Source organism: Melanerpes formicivorus, unplaced genomic scaffold (assembly GCF_026170545.1).
Source record: "Melanerpes formicivorus ecotype bairdi unplaced genomic scaffold, bMelFor1.0.p_v2 SCAF_14, whole genome shotgun sequence".
NCBI lineage: Eukaryota > Metazoa > Chordata > Aves > Piciformes > Picidae > Melanerpes > Melanerpes formicivorus.
Window position 1 is genome coordinate 10,988,881 of NW_027142366.1, and position 20,917 is coordinate 11,009,797.

At 63.1% G+C, this 20,917-nt stretch overlaps 2 protein-coding genes across 3 annotated transcripts in view; one reads left to right on the forward strand and one right to left on the reverse strand.

Annotated features, from left to right (window-relative positions):
* Positions 1-20,917, reverse strand: part of LOC137445348 (mitochondrial import inner membrane translocase subunit TIM16-like) — a 41,618-nt gene that overhangs the window by 7,401 nt on the left and 13,300 nt on the right. For both annotated transcript variants that reach the window (XM_068146971.1, XM_068146968.1), the window contains exons 8-9: positions 15,530-15,616; positions 15,218-15,300 (exon numbers count right to left, since the gene is read on the reverse strand). In XM_068146971.1, coding sequence (XP_068003072.1) covers positions 15,218-15,300; positions 15,530-15,616 — 170 coding nt within the window. The remainder of the gene's footprint in view (positions 1-15,217; positions 15,301-15,529; positions 15,617-20,917) is intronic.
* On the forward strand, positions 1,475-9,040 carry VASN (vasorin). The gene is made up of 2 exons (XM_068146972.1): positions 1,475-1,527; positions 6,360-9,040. The coding sequence occupies exon 2, from the start codon at positions 6,370-6,372 to the stop codon at positions 8,383-8,385; it is 2,016 nt and encodes a 671-aa protein (XP_068003073.1). The 5' UTR covers positions 1,475-1,527; positions 6,360-6,369; the 3' UTR covers positions 8,386-9,040.

Sequence of the window (20,917 nt, forward strand, 5' to 3'; positions counted from 1 at the left end):
GGCAGGATCAGGCCCTGCCTGTGTTGTGCCCAATGAGGTGCTATGCCCAGCCATGGGGCAATCCACTCCCAGTTCTGCACCCTGTGCCCTGCAATGGAACCCAGCCCTGCTCGGGGAAGCCACCAGCACCTAAAGGGCAGCCCTGGGGCCTGCCAGGCCGGCTTGGCCAGTTCGAGATGAGTGCATGGCACACCCCTGGCACCTGCTGTGCCAGCCAGCCCCGGGAGTGCCTTGTGGTCGGGGCTGTGCCAGCTGGAGCATGGCTCTGCTCCTCATCCTGCATCCTGTCCCAGAGGGTGCTGGGTGGCTGGAGGGGACAATGCCTGGAAGGGCACTTGGTGACGTCCTGCCTCGGGACCAGTTGGCACAGGGTTGGCAAACATCACCCAAGGTGGCTGTGGCAGGCACCGGAGTCACCTGCCAAGCTGTGGTCACTGTGACTGCCACCACTGCTGGGGCTCAGGGCTGGGACAAAGGCACTCTGGGTGCCTGGTTGTCCCAGCCTGGCCTGCGCCATCCTCATGGTGCCAAACCGCAGCACCTGGCACAGCTCTGCTGTCCCCGGGGCATGGGGTTAGCCCCATGAAAGCCACCCACTGAGCCTTGGTGGCTGGGGCTCTGCAGATGCTGGTGTTACTGAGGTACCAGGGCCCTGGGGCCCAGGGGTACTGAAGTCTCTAGTTACCCTGGGCACTCTCGATATGGAGATCTTTGGGGGTGCCAGCCCCTGGTGTTACCAGGTTTGCCAGGGATCCCCGAAAGTCTTGGGGAGCCCTGGGGTGCTGGAGGTCCCAGAGGTCCTAGGGGTTCCTGAGACGCTGGGGACCCCTGAAGTCTCAAGAGGTCTCTGTGACTCTAGGAGGCCCTGAGGCTGCACAGCTCCCTGTGACTCTGGGGGTTGCACAGGTTGCAAAGGCCCCTGTGACTCTGGGGTTCCTGGCGGTCCCTGTGATTCTGGGGTCCTGGAGCTGCCAGGGGTCTTAGGGGTCCCTGTGACTCTGGGTGGCCCTGAGGTTGCAGAGGCTCCTATGATTCTAGGGGTTTCCGGGAGCTGATTCTGGGGGTCCTGGAACTGCCAGAGGTCGTGGAGCTGCCAGGGGTCCTGGGGGTCCCTGTGGCTCCAAGGGGACCCTGAGGTTGCAGAGGGCCATGTGATTCTAGGGGGTCCCGGGGGCCCCTGTGATTCCGGTGGTCCTAGAGCCGCCAGCGGTCCTGGAGGTCCCGGTGACTCTGGGGGTCTTGAAATTGTAAGGGGGTCCCTGTGGCTCGGGGGGCTCCCCGGGAGGTCCCGGGGGTCCCGGCGGCCCCGCCCTGCGTCGGGCCCCAGGTGCGCAAGGGCGGAGCCTCCGGAGCTGGGCGTACTCGCCCCGCCTCCCCTGTTACCAGCAGCCAATGGGGAGGCGGCGGGAGGACAGGTCCCACCCTCCGTGCTTTTAAAGCCGCTCCCCGCGCCCAGCGCCGCCAGAGAGGGGAGTGCCCGCCCGGCCGCCATGCACTGACCGCCCGGCCTCGCTCGGAACGGCCCCGGTGAGTCCCGCGGCCTCGGTCGTCGCTGACCCGGCCCGCCCCTCGCCACGGCTCTGGCCCAGCGGCGGAACGGCGTTCCGCCGTGCCCCCTGGGGCTCGGGGGGGCGGCCGGCCCCGGGGTCCCGGTGGGCCTGGGCTAAGCCGTGGGGCACCCAGGGCCGGCTGCCTTCCCGGGTGACAGGCTGTCACCCAGCCCCCGGCCTCAGGCAGGGCACCCGGGGACAGCAACTCGCTCCAGGCCTCGGCTAGGGGTCGGTGTGCCCTGCTGCCCTCAAGGCCTTGGCTGAGCCGGGGGCAGCCGGCTGACCACTGCCCTGACTGGTGGCGAGGCCTTGGCCAGGCTGGCGTACGGACGCGGGGACAGGGCTGCAGGCGAGGTCCGGGGTCTGCTGTCCTCGCCTGTGCCTGTCCTGCCATGGTATGTGCTGGAGTCTGCCCCGAGGACCCCAGTCTGGTACCGCTCCCATCGTGGGGAAGAGGAGAGATGTGGCTGGGGCCGGTGTGAAACTCAGCTCCCTCCAGCTGTGGCTGGTGGCTGTGACCCACTCTCAACAGAAGGGCACCAGGATCCCCATGGGACTGGCACACTCCTGGGTCCATCTGTGCTCGCCCTGTCCCAGCAGACATGGCAGCAGGGTTTGCTCTTTGGGATCAGGCAGAAGTGGGAGCCCCTGGCAGTGGTGTCCACCACCATTCTCCTCACCGAGGGCTCAGCCAGGGTGGGGTTTGGCTGCCCTTGCCTTGCCTGTCCCCAGGGGCTGGCGTCCTGGGTTGCTGACCCGCTGTGGGGCTGAGTGGGGTCCCTGGGCATTGCTGACAAGGAATTCCCTCCCGGCTGGCACAGAGGGAAGGGTGCCAGCAGGGCCACCGGCCAACCTGGCTGTGGGCCGGCGGGGATCCCCCGCTGCTGCTCCTGCTGCCAGTTCCCTGTGTGCTTCGTCACCTGGTGTGCACTGGGGAGTGGTGGCCCTTGTTACCCTCTCTAGGTGCTACTTTGGGCCACTGCAGTGTAAGTGTCCCTTCCCATGCTTGGCACTCTTCACCTGGGTTGGCAGCTGCCACAAGAGTCAGTGTATCCCAGCAAAGATGCTCCACTCCAACTCTCTTCCCAGCCAATGACCTCCATTCATATCTCCCTCATACAGCCGCTAATGCCAGCGTGCCCCACACTGGCAGAGCTCATCCTGCGAGGACTGGGGCAGCCAGACGGGCCTGACCTCGCCAGGGCCGTGCTGCTGCCCACATGGGCAGTGCCGCCATCAAGGATGACACTAATTACTGTTTTCCCCCGCACCACGCCAAGGCCGGGTGGCCTGGCCGGGTGGCCCTGATGCAAGTGCTGCTTGCCCAGCTGGCTCTGCCGGCGGGACGCGGCAAGAGGAAGCGCTCGGGGACAGCCGCGGTCACCCCAGTCACGCCGTAGGAATCTTGCCCGTGCTGCCCGGGCCACGCGTGGCAGCATCGCCGGCCTCCTCCCAACCTCCGCCAGCGTCTGGCTTCCTCCGCGGGCTGTTTGGCTGCCGGTGAAGCGGCTCTGCTGGTTTTTCTCCTTGCCGGCACCTGAGCCGGGGAGCGCGGTCGGGTCAAAGGGGCAGGAGCGGGATGGAGGGGCCGGCGAGCACCCTGGGGAATGCAATAACCAGGCCTGCATTCCTCCGGGGCTGCTGTGGAAACTTTAATTAAATAGGGAGGGGAGCCCGGGAGGAGGTGGGAGCTGCAGTGGCACAGGGTGGGTTGAAGGGGAGGAGGATTAAAAGGCTTAATCCTGCGTCCCCCCGGCTGGGTCTCGGGAGGGGGCACGTGCTGACATGGGCTTGTTTTGGAGGAGCGGGAGGGAAACGGCGTCGGCATCCCGCCTGGGGAAGGCACCGTGTCCTTGCCTGCGGTGACAGAGACGCAGCCCCGGGCACGGCTTGGTGCGGGGCTCCGTCCTGCCCGCGCTGCTGCCTGCCGGCCGCGGGGGCAGCCCACCGGCTTGGTGGCCTACCGGCAACAACAGCAGCTTTGTTTGGCTGCAGGGCCTCCATTGCTGCTGTGGGAAGGGACATCCCGGCCGTGACGAGTTCCCCAGAGAGAATGGCCAAATCCCTGAGCAACAGGGAAGGGCTGGGACCCCTGGGTGGGCTCCAACAGCCTGTCCTGGGCAGATGTTGCCCTGTGGCACGGGGACAGCATCAGACTGTCCCTAAAACGTGGTGGGTGTAAAGCAGGGTGTCCCCTGCCCAGTCCTTCATCCTGGGCAGGCAGTGGGACAGGATGGCCTGGCCCAGGGGGCTGCAGGCAGGGAAGGGAAAAGGGACACAGCACTCCCACCTCAGCAGGCTGGCAGGGAAAGGCTGAGCCGGGACTGGGGGAATCCGAGCCCAGATCCTCCCCGCAGCCGGAAAATATGAATAATTCGGCAAATATCTGCGGTGCAGGCGCAGGGGAGCCCGGCCAAGGCAGCAGCAGGCTGCTGGCAGGGCGGTCCTAACACCTTCAGCACAACCGGGGCCCCCTTTCCACACTTGGGGACCCCTCTGGCATGTGGGAGAGGCTGTTCCCCTGCCCCCGCTTTTTTCAGAGGGATGAGCCCTCCATGGACCTGGGCCGGGTTAACTCCCCTCCGCCTCGAGCAGTGCCCGGGCGGGGAGGTGACGCGGGCGGGCTGCCGGCGTGTGCCGGGGGAGCAGGGTGATGCCGAGGTGGCGGAGGCGTGCGGGCGGAGCAGCCTGCCCGGCGCTCGTGGCAGGGCAGGGATGCGTGGCCGTGGCCCGGCCAGCCGAACCTGCCCCGGGGAGCCGGGAGCCTGGCAGGCAGGGAGGAAATGCCAGCGTAATTAAAGGGACGAGAGAGAGATTTGGAGTCAGCAGCTGGTTGCAGCGCGGGACACGTCAGCGAAACCCGACCCTGGCATTGCAAAACCAGCCCCGGCCTCGCCAGCCTCCCGCAGGCCTGGCCCTGCTCCGGCACTGCCCACCCGGGTGTCCTGGCACAGCGGTGGCACTGACAGCATGGTCAGCACCCTGTGCCCAGGGCTCTAATTGTCGGCCACAACCCTTCAGCTACCAGAGCCACCTCAAGGGCTGTCAGGGTGGTGAGGGGTGCCGGGTCTGCTCGCCTAGCTCCCAAAAGTGCTTCACAAGGGCTCCATGATACTATTTTGGCTCTGTTTGGATCTTGTGCTGGGTACTTATGGCCCAACTGTGATGTGGGACTGTGGGAGGACCCAGCAGTGGCATTGTTGAGAGGGCTGGGGGCTGATATGGGGGTGCCAGTGGGTGGACTCAATGACAGTGGACCCCTGGTGGACGGCAGAGCTCTTCCCCACTGTTGTGGGGCTGATGATGACCCCCTGTGACACAGCACAGCTCCTCCGTGGTGTCAGGCTGACAGCACAGGTCATGGCAGGGCAGGGCTGGTCGAGCCAAGTGACTCAGGCAGTTGTGGTGACCCTGCCCAGCATCTCGGGTGAACCCCACCCTCGGGTGTACCCCACCCTGGGGGGATCCAGCTGGGGGAGAGCTGTCTGCTGTGTTAACCCTGTCCAGCTGTGGGTGAGCACTATTGTCCCTCAGGCACGGGGAGGGGGAGGGCGGCTCGGTTGGCTGGGGCCACACTCAGGGAGAGGGGACACAGCAGCAGTCCAGACTCCCCTCCAGCTCTCCGTGCAGGCCGTGGCACCCCGGCACCGGCCAGGGCCCCCCACAGCGGCAGGGCAGGCGGCACGTGCTGCTGCGACCCGGCAGCCCCCCGCACATGGCCGGGGCCCCTCCGCCAGCCAGGGCAGGGAGTGTGTCTGCAGCTCGGCGCAGGGGAGGAGGTGATGACGCTAGGATTGGGGAGGGGGCTGGCGGGTCAAGGTGCTGGCAGCACTCCCACCTCCAGCAGCCCAGGGCGGTTTGCCTCTTCCCTGCCCAGGGACCCCCCCTGCCTCTGTTACCCCCTGAGTGCCCCTGAGATGGAGTGGCAGAGACAGTGAGTCCCTGGCCTGGCCTGTGCTAATTCAGAGTGTTATTAAAAGAGCTGAAAGATGAAGTCGAGAGAAGAGCCAGCGCTGCAGGGCACAGCCAGCTGTGACATCAGCCAGGCACCCACAGCAGGACTGGGGCAGGGCTGCTGACAGCCCTGCTTACCCCAAGAGCCTTCTGTCCTCAATCTCTGCTGCGCCAGTCTCCAGGGGACACGGGTGGATCACCAAGGTGTCAGCAGGGAGGGGGACAACGAAGTGACTTAGGGCACCCAGGAGACAGGAGCAAGCTTTGGGCAAGCACAAGCCCTGGGACTCTGAGGGAACACAGCTGGCTCTGATGGGCATAGTGGGGACAAGGGAGCACCCAGCTCATTTGGTACCACAGGCTGTACCCAGGCCCCATCAGGGATTGCTGTGCTACCAGTGATCTGGGCAGGAGCTGATTTACAACCTGCCAGAGCAACCAGGAATTTTGGGGGAGCCTGTGTCCCAGTGGAGACCGTACCAAGATGCCAGGCCCAAGCTGGTGGGACATGGCTCATGGTAGAGCCTGGAGTGTGCAAAGGTTCCACATCCAGATGATGGGGGTCTGGGGAGGAGCAGCCTGCATGTGGCTTCGCTCTTGCCAGCTCTGTCCTTGCTGCAGCAGTGCAGAGGAGACAGGAGCCCTCTTGGGACTTTACCACTCCCTCCATGGTCCCTTTGGGGCCAGAGGGTCCCTGGCAGGACATGGGGAGATGGTTCTTGCATGCCAACAGTGGTGCGTGGGCAGTCTGGTGGGTGTCTGAGGCACCCCACAGCCCTGCCAGCCCAGGGTAACCCCCTGGAAGAGTCTAACCTTGGAAGTCCCTAACCTTGGCTGGGTTTCTCTCTCCCACAGAGCTGACACCATGAAGCAGCTGATCATTTGCACGCTGCTTCTCTGGGCCCCCATGGGGCTGGCTGGGGCATGTCCTGCGGGCTGCCAGTGCCAAGACCCCAAGACCATCCTGTGCGCGGCCAGACGGGGCCACACCGTGCCTCAGGGGCTGCCCCCCAACACCCTCTCCCTCTATGTCTTTGAGAATGGCATCACGACGCTCAACGAGGACAGCTTTACAGGCCTGCCCGCCCTCCAGCTCCTGGACCTCTCGCAAAACAAGATCACCAGCATCCAGAGAAACGTCTTTCAGCCCCTGACAGAGCTTGTCAACTTGGATCTGTCTTCCAACCAGCTGCAGGAGATCACCAATGAGACCTTCCACGGGCTGCGGCTGCTGGAGCGGCTCTACCTGCAGAAGAACAGGATCCAGCACATCCACGCTGCTGCCTTTGACACGCTGGAGAACCTGCTGGAGCTGAAGCTGCAGAACAACCAGCTCCGGGCTGTGCCCCCCCTCGACCTGCCCAACCTTCTGCTGCTGGACATCAGCTGGAACAAGATCTCCACCATCACACCAGGGGCTTTCCATGCTGTCAACATCGAGTCCCTGAAGATTGCAGGGCTGGGCTTGACCAGCTTAAACGAGGAGCTCTTCCAGGCCCAGAACAACCTCCACGAGCTGGATGTCTCTGACAACCTGCTGGAGCATGTGCCGGCAGTGCTGCGGCGACTCGGGAGCCTTACCAAGCTCAGTCTGGCTGGCAACACCCGCATCTCCCAGCTGCTGCCAGAGGACTTCCACAACCTTCACAACCTCCAGGAGCTGGACATCAGCAACCTCAACATCAACACCATCCCTCGGGATTTCTCTGGCTTCTTCCCCAGGCTTCGGGCCATGACAGCCGCTGGCAACCCCTTCAACTGCATCTGCCCCATGAGCTGGCTGGTGCAGTGGGTGAATGCCAGCAGCGTGGTCCTCCGGCGGCCCGAGGAGACACGCTGCCACTTCCCTCCCAAAAACTCTGGCAAGCTCCTCCACCACCTGCAGTACTCTGACTTTGGCTGCCCCACCACCACCGTCACCACCACTACCACCACCACACCACGCACAACCACGCTGCCACCACCCGCACCATTCCCCACCACCAGCTGGCCTGTGCTGCAGCCCAGCACCACTGCTCCCACACCAGGGGCCACAGTCCCCCAGGCCAGCTCCACGCTGGTGCCCTTCAGTAGGCCGCCAGCCCCCACCAGCGCCCCGCCACCCATCTGTCCCCCTCGCACGTGTCTGAATGGTGGCACTTGCCACCTGGGCGCCCAAAACCTCCTGGAGTGCCTATGCCCAGCAGGCTTCACTGGGACATACTGTGAGGTGGGGGCAAGGGGGACGACACCAGCCCTGGCCACGCCAGCCCCACCACCGAGCCGACGGATCAGCATCGCCCAGGTCAGCAGCACCTCCCTCAAAGTAGACCTGCAGAACTATGTCCAGTCCAAAGCCCAGCTGAAGGGCATCCGCTTGAGCTACCGCAACCTCTCTGGGCCAGACAAGCGGCCAGTGATGCTGCGCTTACCGGCGTCGCTCTCCGAGTACACGGTGCGGGCGCTGAAGCCCAACTGCACCTACCGCGTCTGCATCGGGCCCTTGGGAGAGAAGGTCTCCAAGGAGGAGCACTGCGCTGAGGCGCAGACCTTGCCTGCCAGCCACCAGCAGCACTCGCCCGTCACCCAGAGCAAGGACAGCAACCTGGCCCTCATGATTGTCCCTGCGCTGGCCGCTGCGCTGCTGCTGCTGGTGGTGGTGACTGCTGGCATGTACTACCGGCGGCAGCGCCGGGCCAAGGCGCACGCCGGCGGCGGGGTGGAGGCTGGCCCACTGGAGCTGGAGGGGGTGAAAGCTTGCCTGGAGAACGGGGATCTGAGTGGCCATGGCCACAAGGTGCCAGAGGCGGCCATACTTTCCAGCGAGTGTGAGGTGCCGCTCATGCAGTCACACTACCCCAGCAACAACAACACCCCAGGGCTCAAACCCTCCTATTTCTGAACCAGGTGGGATGGGGCAGCCAGGCAAGACCTGGATGGACAAGGGGTGAGCTCCAGCACCTGGCCATGTTCCTCTGGGGCGAGGAATGGTGAGGAGTTTACCAAACTAAGGCAGAAACCCCCAAACCCATAACGTGCAATTTCCGAGAGGCTGCCAGGCACTGGGAGGAGATGCTCATGTTCCCGTCAGTGCCTTGGTTTCTGTGACTCAACACAGAATGTGGGCAGCGAAAAAGAGGGGGCTGGGGCTTTTAATGTGGGGTTTGGCCAGGCTTTTTTTAGCTACTGCTAAAAGCAAAGCCGCGGTGACTCGGCTAAGGGACGCCCACGTGCTGGTAACAAGGGTCCTTTAGCAGAGCGTGGCTCACGACTGCCGACTCCCTGGAAGCCGATGTGAACAATCAGGCCTGGCCGAGGTGCTGGGACCCTCGGGGCCTCCCCGGGCCGAAGGAAGCACCGAGCAGGCAAACCGGGAATTGAAGCTTTAAGAACTCGGAGAGGATATTTATACACGGTTATTTCCCATTTCTTCTGGGAAAACTCTTCCTTTGTGTCGTCGTTGTTCTAGTACAGGTTTGTGTACAGCTCCTTTTGTAAAGCAGACCAGAAGGCTGTCTTCTTTTGTAAGAAAAAAATTAAAACACCACCAGTGAAAACCTCTGCGTAGCCCTGAGCGCTTCAGCAGGCGCTGGCCGTGGCAGGCAGGGGCGCAGGTCCCCTGCGGTGGAGCAGGGAAGGTCAGTCGCGTCCTCCCGTTGTTATTGGCGAGCGCTGGGGTGAGTCAGGGTGGTAGAAGGGGGAGTTTCCCCTACTCTGAGCTTCTCCCTCCCCGGGTGCTGCCCCCGGCTGCGGGCGCTGAGGAGTTGTTCCCAAAACAGAGGCCATGGGTGTTGAATCGGCCCCTGCCCTGTGCATCATCCAGCCTTACTTCATCCCTGCCTGCCTGCCAGATGGCTCCGGAGCCAGCTGCGGGACAAACAGCCCAGCCCAACCTCTGTGACCTCCCAACAGCACCCCCGGCGGCAGCGGCACCTCTAAAGGGATACGAGTCAGCCTGCTTGGTGCCCTCAAAACAGGGGGTACAGCCGTAGCCACCCCCGCAGCGAGCCCCTGGCTCCTAGAACAGCCGCTTCCGTGCGCTGGCCCCGGCAGGGAGGGCTGGGAGCCGGCGCTCGGCAGGTTCCCGCTGCCAAGTGGGTTCTGCTCCAACCCTCTGGTTTTAATCGTTTTCCAATCCTTTATCTTTCAGCCTGGAATTTTCCAGGTTGGGGCCGTGCCCACCGAGGTATGTTTGATTTGGAGAGAATGAGCAAAGCCGGGCTGAAGTACAGCGGCTGCCGCCAGCCAAGCCGGGGGTCACCGCCGTGCCACGCGTGCTGCCGCCCGCACCGCCGGCTCTTCGGGAGGCCTTGCTCCGGTGCAGGATTCGGCCCTGACCCCAGTCCCGCTCGCTCCGGGGCGGGAGGGAACGGCTCTGGATGCAATTAGGGGCGTGGAGTGTCGGCGGGGGCGTCTGGCGAGGCACCCCCCCAGCTCCCAGGTGGGCTTCCGGCAGGGCTGGCTCCCATTAGGGCCGGCGCAGAGGCAGGAGGGGCCCCTCGCCGGCGCGGGCTGCTCGGTGCGGTGGCCACGCTTGCCTGCTCAAAGGGCCCATTGTGGTCCTCTCCCCACAGATTTTTCAAATTAACATCCCGAATTCCTCTGAAAATTGCTGCTGTGTAAATATTTTCGCTGCGAGCTTTGTATATTTTCCAGCCCCGTGAGGAGAAGAGAAGTCCCTGGCGGAGCTGTGGCCTCGTGCCTGGTGCCACCAGCCACTGCTGCTGCCCCCCGAGCCCAGCTGGGCACAGGGTCAGCCCTGGTGTGTCCCCCTATGGGCACCAGGCGACAAGGTCCTCCAGACCCTTCCCTCCTGGCCCCTTGCTGTCCCTCCAGCTCAGCTTCATGCCCTGCCCTTTGCCTGATGAAGTGATCTTGTTCAGTCACAATTAGCTGGAGGTTTCCAGGAACACCCATGTGCTGGGGATTCTGGGGACCCCCTCAGCAGGTTCCATTACTCCTGAGGGGCTTCCAGCAGCTCCAAAGTGACCACACTGGCTACTGTGGCACAGCAGGAGCAAAGCAGGGTTTGGCTTGGGCAGGTGTGGTGCAGCTGGGGAGACCAGAGCCAAAGGTTTTGAGGTGGCTCAGCTGGGAGGTGGGGGGAGCAGCACAAGAGGGCAGTGAGGCTCAGCCTTGGCACCAAGGGGGGTGAGAATGCTGTAACCAGCATTCAGCACCCTGTGGAGCTTGGATACCCCTTCAATGCCCACATCTGCACCCAGGCAGTGCTCAAAATGTTCCCTTCCAGCCCCGAACTGGAGCACAGAAGTCCCGCTGGTCGCTGCCAGCCCCAGCGCACGCCAGCAGCGGCTCTGGGCGGCACATTGTGTGGTGCTGCTAATTCCTGTGAGCTGAATCAGCGCTGGGGAGGGATTGCAAAACCCCCTGAAATGAACCCAAAACCAATCCCTCTCACTATGCGATCCCAGTGGGGCCAGCATCCCAGCACCCCGGCCAGGAGCCACTCAATGAGGAGCCACCAGTTTCATGGGGTAAGTCCTACTGCCACAGTGCTAGCCCAGCCCTGCACCCCAACTGCTGTGAGCCTGGAGGGCTCTGGCTTCCTGAGAACCATCCCTGGCCCCATGGCAACCTAAGCCTGGTCCTCTGGGGCCCCCAGGTCCCCATGGCTGGAGCAGAGCCCTGGGGGACACACACTGCCTTGATGCAGAGTGCCAGGTGATCCCTTCCCTGCACCTCTGAGGTGAAGGCAGATGTGTGCCCATCCCACAGCCCCACATGTGCTGCCAGGAAGAGCTCCTGGAGAGGCAGAAATCCCCCTGGCTTCCTGGAAGGCCAGGGAGGCCAGGGAGCACCGGGAGGCCATGGAGGTGGCGGTGGGCCAAGGCTGTGGCCCATCTGGGAGCGATTTTTGTGCTGCTGCCACTCGCTGCTGCCACTTGCTGCCTTCCCACCCCAGTGGCACAGGGCTATTTCTACATGGTGTGATTACCAGGGCAAGCAGCTGCCCCAGCATCAGCTGCTTCATGTGGCTCTCCAGCAGCAGCTCCCCACACAAGGGATGGGTCCCACTGGGGTGGCACCTGTTGGGGTGGTCTCTCCCCACTCTTCATGTCTGTAGTTGGCAGCCAAGCCCAGGCACCCATGGAACAAGGGAGCAAGGACAGGGGTCTGCAAGGGGATAGGGACAGGGATGGACCTGTCCTACTCAGGGCTCTGCCACCAAGACCTGACCACTGGGGTGGGTGTTGTCAGAAATGCCCAACACAGCCCAAAAGAGCTGTTCAGTCCCCAGAAAAAGGGGAGACAGGGCACTGGGGACAGGCAGGATGCAAGCAGCATGGGGCATCAAGGTGCCCTTATGGCTGATGATGGGGAGAGGTGGCAGGATGACAGTGGAGATGTGTGTCTCAGTGGGGTGAAGTGCTTTGGCACACATAAGGGCTGGAGTCAGGAGATGTTGGGGGTGCAAGCCTGGCCCCCATGAGCTGGCTCAGATGCAGGTTTTGGGTAGAGGCAGGGGGTTGGTGGGTGAAGAGCATTGTCCCTGGGTAGCCACCCAGGCCCCTCCATGTCTTGCTGCAGTGCTGGGGAACCAAGCAGCCTCAAATCCTTCCACAAACATCCTGCCCTGTCAGCTCTGGCACATCCCAGCTTTGGTGGACTTTGCACTATGAAGTGTGGTGGGGATCCTGCTGTTCCCATCTCTCCTGCCTTATGGGGCTCTGCCCAGCACCAGTACATACCATGAGCACACAGCTCCCTGGGACCTTTGCAGACTTGGTCACCTCATATCAACTAACCCAGCCACAGCCCTGAGCTGTGGTGTGGGCAGGAGGTACCCCCAGCTTCCCTGGGGACATTTGAGGGACACCAAATGATGTGGTGACACAAGGGAGCCGCTGTTCTTTGGCCCCAGCGTGGTGACAGCCCCGTCCTCGGGCAGTGCTGTGCTGGGCGCCGGGCGTGCAGCAGCAGAGTCTGGTCACTGACCCCGAGTTGGAGCTGGTAACTCAACCCCACCGGTGCTGGTTACAATTTAGGGCAACAATAACCTATTGAGGCCCCTTCCTGGCTCCTGCCCTGCTGCTCCTTCAGCTAATTAAAAGGGGGGGAGGGAGGAAGACAAAACCCGATTTGAAGGGAGTGGCAGGCACCCGAAGCTGGCATGCTGTGGATCATGGCACGGAGAGGAGCCCACCCACACCGCCTACCACCAGTCTGGGCACCAGCAGGGGTCAGCTCCTGAGCACAGCCCTGACACAGCTGGTGTGCTTTCAAAATGAGCTCTGGAGTCACAAATATCTGCTCTGCTCAGGATTTGTGATGGGGAACCCCCAAAATGTATTTACTGCTCCCTACCCTCTGCCCTTTTCTCCTGTGGATGCTGGGCAGAGGCACAGCCACCCTGTGGGGGCCGTTTTGACCACAGACCTTGGGGTGGGCATCCTGCGCGGGGGGGTGTGCATCCCCACTTTGGGGCACGCCATGGCACTACTTTGGGGTGCTACAGAGTGCCTGGAATGCATGATGCTGTCTTGGGAGGCACGGACCCCTGCGGCAGGGTGTGGTGGGGACGCGGTGGGGACACGGTGGGGATGCGGGCTCCCCTTCCTGCCGGCCCGGCGGCAGTAATGAATGGTATGAGTTTCCTGCCCGCCCACTGATTGCTTCCTCAAAAAGCCTCAACGAGCTGCTGCCGCGGCGCCCGGCTCCCCGCCTGCGGCTCACGGCACAGCCAGCGCTGGACGGTTCTTCATGGCCCATACTGGGCACCCATGGCCATGCTGGGGATCCACAATGGGCACCCCAACCCCATGGCTGCTCCACCATCCCTGGGGTGCTGCAATCACCATCCCGGGAGCTTCCAGCACCCCCTGCACTGAGCCCGACACGAGCTTGCAGCTCGCCTCTTTGGGCACTGCCTTGGCAGCACCCCCAAACCAGAGAGCCACGGCTCCGGGGCTCCCAAGCATTGCACCCCACCAGCATGGGGATGGCTCTGCCACAGCCCCCGCTCGGCACCTCTGCCAGGAGCCAGCCCAAATCCCCCTCTGCCATTTGTCATCCCAGTGAGATTTACGGGGCGGGGAGCGGGGGAGCGGTTGGGGCTGGAAGCACGTCTGGCCCCAGAGTGGCTGCCTAAAAACAGCACCTCCTGCTCTTTGGAGACTCCCAGCACGGGGGGGAGGATCCTGCTCACCCCCACCACCCCCAGCCCCTCTCCTTATCAGCCAGCCACGCAACCAGAACGCGGCAGAGCCGCGGCGTGACGTGCAAGCAGCGCCCGCCAGCCGCATTCCTGGCGGCCGATAAAGCCGGCAGCCAAAATAACCCCAGCCCTGCGAAGGGGCCTGAGCACAGCCCAGAGTCTGCATCCAATTTAGCCAGGCTGGCTCGGCCCGGCCCAGCGCCGCGCAGCCACAGGCAGAGAGTCACAGAGTCGTCTGGGCTGGAAAAGATCCCCCAGTCTGACGTTGTCCAACACTACCAAGGCTGGTGCTAACCCACGGCAGCAGGATTTGGGGTATTTCCCACTGGATTATCCACTGACTGCAGGAAGAGACCCTCAAAGCGTCCCCTTGCAGCACACTCCGTGCCCTGGCTTCACTCAAGAATGTTCACTCTGGACACTAATGATGGCTTATTGCTGAGGTTGGGCATGGCAGTCCCATAGCTTTGCCCATTGTGCTGGCAGAGCTGAGGAGCAGGAGAGCTGAGAGCTGCTCACCCCAGGAGCTTGCAGGAGGGTGAACCTCCCTGCCTGCTCCCACCAGACCTGCTCCCCCAGCCGCTGTGCCATCACCTCCTCATTGTGCCCATGGCTGCCTCTCCTCTCCTGTCAATCCAGGCTGCTGCCAACACAGGCTCAGAGCTGACACCCCAGCTAAAGGGGCAGCCAAGAACCAGTCCCACCATCACAGCTCACTCAGCTCCTTGCCAGAGGTCCCACACTGGCACTTGGTGGCTGCCAACCACCCAGCCTGCTCTAGCATTCCAGCCTGCCATGGGGCCAGCCTGGTGTGTGGTGAGGATCCTGACAGCCTTGTGCTTTGCCAACAGCTCTGAGGAGAGCTAGTGGCTTCCACCACAGCCTGGCAAGGACTTTGTCCCAAACCCTCATTGCCACAGCAGAAGAAAGGCATTTCCTCCTCTTCCTCCTCCCAAGCAGTGTGGGAGAGGCCAGGCTGGGTGTAACCAGAGTGTCTGTCACCTCAGTGGTGCCCCACATCCATCATGCCTTGATGAGGGGCACTGACCCCTTACTGCCACCAAAGCTCCTCTTCCTCAGGGGACACCCGGTGAGCATGGCTCTGTTGCTGGCCTGGCCACGGCTGGCTGGGCAGCCCCATGGCACCATGGCACAAAGCAGTGTGGCTCCACCATGAGCAGGACAGTGAGACCGAGCTGCTCCAGTGAGCAGCAATGCCAAAAGAATTTGTTTGCCTGCAGCATCTTGTGCCAGCCTAGTGCCTGTGCCCACCCACCTAGCAGTCACCTCAGCAGTGCCACCATCACCACAGCACACTCATCCCACCCCATGCCATTGCCAGCAGTGCCACTGCCCTACCCAAACGGTGACAGGGATGCAGCCACACCATTACCTTGTCCCCAGCTTTGTGGATGAGTGCTGCCAGTGCCGGGAGTACTCTGTCACCTGCTGCTCTGCCACCATGCTCCCTGCATGTCTCTGGTCATGGCACCTCCACAGTGCCACCTCGTGTCCCCACTGCCCGCCCTCCCACCCCATGGTGAGCCCCCGTCCCTACCCAGGTGAGGTGTCCAGCGCCACGGTGAGCATCGCCCCGCTGAAGCACCGCATGTCCCACAGCTTCACCTCCCGCTCCCGCATCTGCAGGGGCACAAACATGGCATCAGCGGGCACCAGGGCTGCCCGGCCGGCCCCGAAGCACCACCTCCTTCCATCCCTAGCAAGGGCCAGGTCACCTGGCAAGGGGACCTCCTGCTTTCACGGGGGACCCAAAAAGCACCCTGAGCCGGCTCCTTGGCACAGCTGCTGCAGAGAGTGGGGCTGGGCCGTCCTGACGGCACCAGGGCTGCCTCCCTGGTGAGGACCATACCTGGCTGAACCCCACGGAGATGAGGCAATCGCTGGAGCCCATCCAGAGCAGCCGGCTGTCCTTGTTGTTCTCATGTCCCAGGACACTCTGCAGGGCACAAGAGACACAGCCATCAGTAGTGCCACCAGGCATGCCAGACACACCATGCAGGACATGTGCTTCACTCGTGGTGGCCATGAACCTTCCCAGGGCCAAGCAGATGGAGCCAAGAGCTGGACCCTGCCTGCTGAGAGGTGCCCAAGGTGACAGCACAGCAGGGACAGCCTGCAAGCGGTGACAGTCCTGGGCTCCCACACTGTGCCAGTGCTAGAGCCAGCTTGGGTGCTTTGTGGAGCAGCTGGGCTGACTCCCGGTGAGGAGTGGAGCGTGGCAGCAGGTAATGTGAGTGTGAGGGGGCACAAAACAGCTCCCTGGACCCCCAGGGCTCTCCCCACACTCAGTGAGGGGGCTGTGAGGAAGCTGCTCCACGCCAGCAGACACGAGAAGAGGCTTGGCCACAGCCATGGCTACAGTGACAGAGGGACTTACTTCCCCAGCTGCATCCCTGGGCTCTTGATCCATGCCGAATCCTGGCTGCAGGACCTGGGTGCCCTGCATGTGTCCGGATGCTACCGAAACACACAGCAAACTGAGCCTGGCTGTGCTTCCCACACCACCCTGACCACCTGCAGCCCCACTCTGCCTTTCCCCTGTGGGGCTGGGACCCCCCCTGCCCACTCCACAATCCTCAGCCCAGTCACCATGCTGGTGCCAGTTCTGCTCTGCTAAGGAGGGGAGGAACCATGGTGGGGCTGGCGGTGGCTGCTCGCCAGCTCCCATGTGGCCCCCAGATGGGTTCTGTGGTTGCCGATGCCTCGGTGGGAGCCAGCAGTGCCGCGGTGCAGGCAGCGCTCGCAGCCTCCTTGCTGTCGTTTATGAAGCACCAATAAAAGGTTGCAAACAACTCCAGAGCTGGCATGGAAGAGTAGAAGACTCTGTCAGAGCTAAATCCGGCACAGCGCTTCTGGTACCTTGGCACAAGGCAAGAGGGACCTGGTGTGGGGGCAGAAGGGGTAGGGTAGCTACAGGAGGGTGCCCACATGCCCAGGCGGGCACACACACATTGCCTCCAGTGATCGAGGAGCAGCATCTTGTGAGCTGCCCACAGGCTCAAGCGGGCTGGGGAGGCTGCATGGTGGTGCCAAATCTTCCACCTCCCCACCAGTGAGGCCCTGCTGGGAGTGGCCTCCTCCATTCCCAGCCTCCAAGGGATGCCCATTCTCTGGAGAGACCCACAGCTGGGGCAGGAGAAGGCACACGGTGCCAAATCTCCCCCTCCCCTGGCTCCGGCATGCCAGCCTCCTTGCCAGCACAAACATGGTGCCTGCCAGCCAGCACGGCTCACTTGGCAGAGGCAGCGCTGGCCAAGCTCAGCCCGGCGCTCCCAGGCATGGGGGCAGGATGTGGGGCAGGAGGGGCCTGTTCCCCACCTCCAACACACTGGCACAGCAGCCAGGTCCTGGGAGGAGAAAGGAACACATCCCAGGATCAGTGCCAAGAGGGATGGAAAGCCCAGGAGCCAGGGCCAAGCCTGCTTCTCAGCCAGGAGAACACTTCTGCACCTGAGCCACGCACCGTGGCAGCCAAAACTCAACAGCTGGAGATTCCATAGCCAACTGTGCCAGTTCTGCTGGACCCCAGAGCCAACCAGCACAGCACCCGAGGGACGGCAGTGGGTGGCAGCCCCTGGCCCATCCAGCACAGCACTCAAGGGACAGCAGCGGGTGGCAGCGCTCTGTACCATCCAGCACAGCACCTAAGGGATGGTGCTGGGTAGCAGTCCCCCAGGGCAGGCAGCACAACACCCAAGGGTGGGTGGCACAGCTGGCAGAGGACAGGGCAATGCTGCTCCCAGCCCACACTGTGCTGGCAGTGGCGCAGGGCCATGTTTTCTGCATTAGTTCCATCCCAGCTGAGCAGCACGTATGGCAGCAAGTATGCAGTGGGGCTGGGGATCTGCTTTCCATGGTGCCTCTGCAGATGTTGCCAGAGGTGTGTGCAGGGCTGGCTGGCAGTCTGGGGTGGGTGGGACCCCCAGGGACCCCCCCCCTCCCAGGTCCCATGTCCTCTCCCCCGGTGCTGAGGGTTTTGGCAGGGATAGGGTAATGTGATCTGGCACTAATGGTGGACACTGGTGTGGTTTGGTCAGTGGGGAGCCCCGGGGTGGCCATGGGGCTGCTGTGGGGTTTCCCTGGAGTTGCCAGAGCTGGGGCAGGTGGGCACTTAGCCTGGGGTGATGCTGGGAAACCCCTCACCCTGTGTCCCTGGAGCTGGGACAAGCCACAGCCTGGGGGATGGGCATCCCTCTGGAGCTGCTCATCCCCTGAGCAGGCTGAGGGGAGACTACCAACTCCAGACTGGCACACAGGGAACTGAGGAGGCCTCCCCAGTTCCCTGGCCACAACAGCACTGAGGCATCCCAGCCTCCTCCAGCCCATTGTGTGGGTCCAGCCCAGCTGGTTTGAGGCAGCCCAGGGTGGGGGGAGCTTGTGCTCCCTCCTCAGTGCCTGATCGGCTGCATGGGGAGGGTTTCCTGGCACTGTCCCTCTTCCCAAGTCAACCTAACCCTCCAGCACAGGCTGAGGTGCGGTGCTAGCACACATGGAGCTCTCGGCTGCGGGCTGCGGGGGCCCAGTGGTGGGGATCAAGGCTGACATGTCCGATGCAGCTGTTGGCAGCGAGGCTGAGTGAGCTGGGAACAGCTGCCCGCAGGGAGCGGCTGCCTTCGGCTCCTCGGCTGCTGGCAGAGCTCGACACGGAGCGGATACGGCTGCAGTGCTGGGCACACCTCCGGGGTGCTCCCTGCCTCCGCGGGAGCAGGCACCCTCAGCCGGGATGCAGGGCAGAGAGAGCTGGAGATGGGGAGCCCAGAGCAGAGCTGTAGGGCTGTGTGGGTGGGAGATGGCTGAGTGAGTCTTAGCTCTGCCCTGCCTGTGGCTAGCAGAGCACAAGCACGGCTAGCTGATCCCGGCGGGAGGCAATCCTAGCAGAAGCAGATGTGGGTGCAGGAGGCACCAGAGCCAGGCTGAGCCATTCTTTTGCCAGCAGGAACCAGGGCAGCAGGGGTCACCTCAGCCTGGGGCACTGCAGTGGAGCCTGGGGACAGACACCTCCTTCTCACGGTGAAATGATGGGCCCACAAATGTGGGAGATGCCATCGCTCCCCTCACACCCCAGGAGGCTGTGGGGGCAGGAGAGGTGAATGGCTTCTTGGGGAGCTGAGGGAGTTAACCACAGCCCCACATCCTCTGTGACCTCCCTCCATTGCCAAATCCCATATTACAGAGGTGGTCAGGAGAGCAGAGCAACCTCTCCCAGGCCAGCCCTGTTCCTCCTCTCTGCCTGCAGCCTGAGGACACCCTGAGCTGCCACCTGCCCCTAGGAAAGCACAAGGATCCCAGCCACTGCCCATGGTGGCAGCAATGCTCCAGTAGCCATCACCCTGTTGGCACTGGCCCCGCCTGCTGCTGGGTGTGGGTTGTCTGTGTCACAGTGGGAAGAGACTGGGGAGAGCCTCCTCCTGCCTACATCACCTCCCTGATCCCAGATGATCATTGCCACAAAGCCTTGTTGCCCTGGGGAGCGGGGAACACAGAGCTGTGCAGGCTCTACCTCTGCCACACTGCTGCCAGCACAGCCTCACACCTTCGTCGAGCTGCTCCGGCCCTCAGTGAAGCCAACACAAGGTCCCAGCAAGGACAGGAAGGTGAGCAGGCTCCCACCAGCACAGCCCCTATGGCTGTGGAGGCTCCCTCCTTGGCATAGATGCCCAGGCACAGGGCTGGGAGCACTGGCCATATGGTCTGGGCAGACCACAGCACCCATCAGCATGGATCCCTCTTCCCGCACATCTCATCCCTCCTTGTAGACACCGGCCCCACAGGCTCTGCTACGAGGCTGTTCCCAAACCCCTAAACCTCTTTTCCCTCCTTCCAGGAGTCCCCAGCCCAGGCAGCAAGCTGGAGGCTCCCAAAATGCTGCTCCAGAGCCACAGCCCCAGGTAAGTGAGGTGCCAACCCAGGCCCTTGTGCCAGCACCCTGCACAGCTGGTCAGGGCAAGCACTGCCCACCGCGTTCCTGCATCCCTTGCCATGCTGCTGGCTCATCCCAAATCCCCCTCGACTTCCCCATGTCTGCCATTCCAAGTGGCATTCCTGGGAAGGACGGCCGAGGGGGAAGCAGAGCAGAGGAAATATAAACAGTCCCGTGCAGCTACGCTGGGGAACAGAAGCATGAGAGCGCCGAGCGCGGCGTGCTATAAATAGGCAGCCCAGAGCCAGGCCAACTTTTTCAAAGCTTCCCACGGTCTCCTTGGGAATGTGGGATGCTCTGGACCTTCCCCCAGCCCGGAGGAAGCCGCTGACGAGGCTGGGAGTCAGGTACCCCCGGGGTGACCCTGGTGTGGGATATCACATCGATGGGCCGGGCAGGGAGGAAGGCTAAAAGTCTCTCTTGTGTCCCAGTGCACTTTCCCCTGGCGAGTGGTCCCTGACCAGCCCTGGGCTGATCCCGAGCAGAGGTGACATGTTGGGGTCTGTGGGGTTCTGACTGTGGGCACAGATAAGTCACTGCAGCTTGGATCTCCACCTCTCCTCAGCATCACCCTGCCACTATGGCCGTGCTGCCCACAAAGACCCTCTCCCTGCTGTACTCTCCCACCCTGCTGGGGGCTGATGTGGCACATGGGATGGTGGCCATAGTCTGGGAGAAGGGCTGGACTCCCTCTCCTACCCCTGGGGCCACAGGGCAACTCTTGGGGTGACAGCATGATCCTGCCTTACACTGGGTGTGCTCGGAGGGCTGCAAGCCCCAGCCGCCCCCAGGCGCCAAGCTCTACCCGTGTGGTGTGGGGAACAAACTCCTGGTGGGGACAAACGCAGGGTGACAGCCAGCCAGCTGTCCCCAGGTGCCCTCAGCCCCACTCATTAAGGAGAGCTCGTTAAGCAGTGAGCAGGAGCGTGCTCACCCTGCACGCGTGGCCGTTCCCTCGCCCCCGGCCCTGCCGAAACGCTGCCGGGGGAAGTTTCTCGTGAGAACGGAGCCAGCTCCTCTCCAGCCCACGGTGGCCGCTGGGCGGCAGCCCCCCGGCCCGGCACCCGTCCCGGCCCCGTTAATGGGAGCCAGGTGCCGGCCAGATGCTTGCAGCCCCTCGCCCGATGGGATGTGGGTGGGATGTGGCCTGTGGCAGCCACGCTGTGTCTGATGGATGCAGCTCCACAGCAGCAGATTGGAGAGCAGGCTGGCATGCAGCCACGCTGCCCACACGGCATGGGATGGTCCCCATCGTTGCCAGTGTTCTGCCCCGGGGAGCCACCTCCCACCTGCAGTGGTTTTAGGTGACAGCTCTGT

Excerpts from the sequence above, each read along its gene's own strand:
- VASN (XM_068146972.1), top strand. The coding sequence starts at position 6,370 with ATGAAGCAGCTGATCATTTGCACGCTGCTTCTCTGGGCCCCCATGGGG.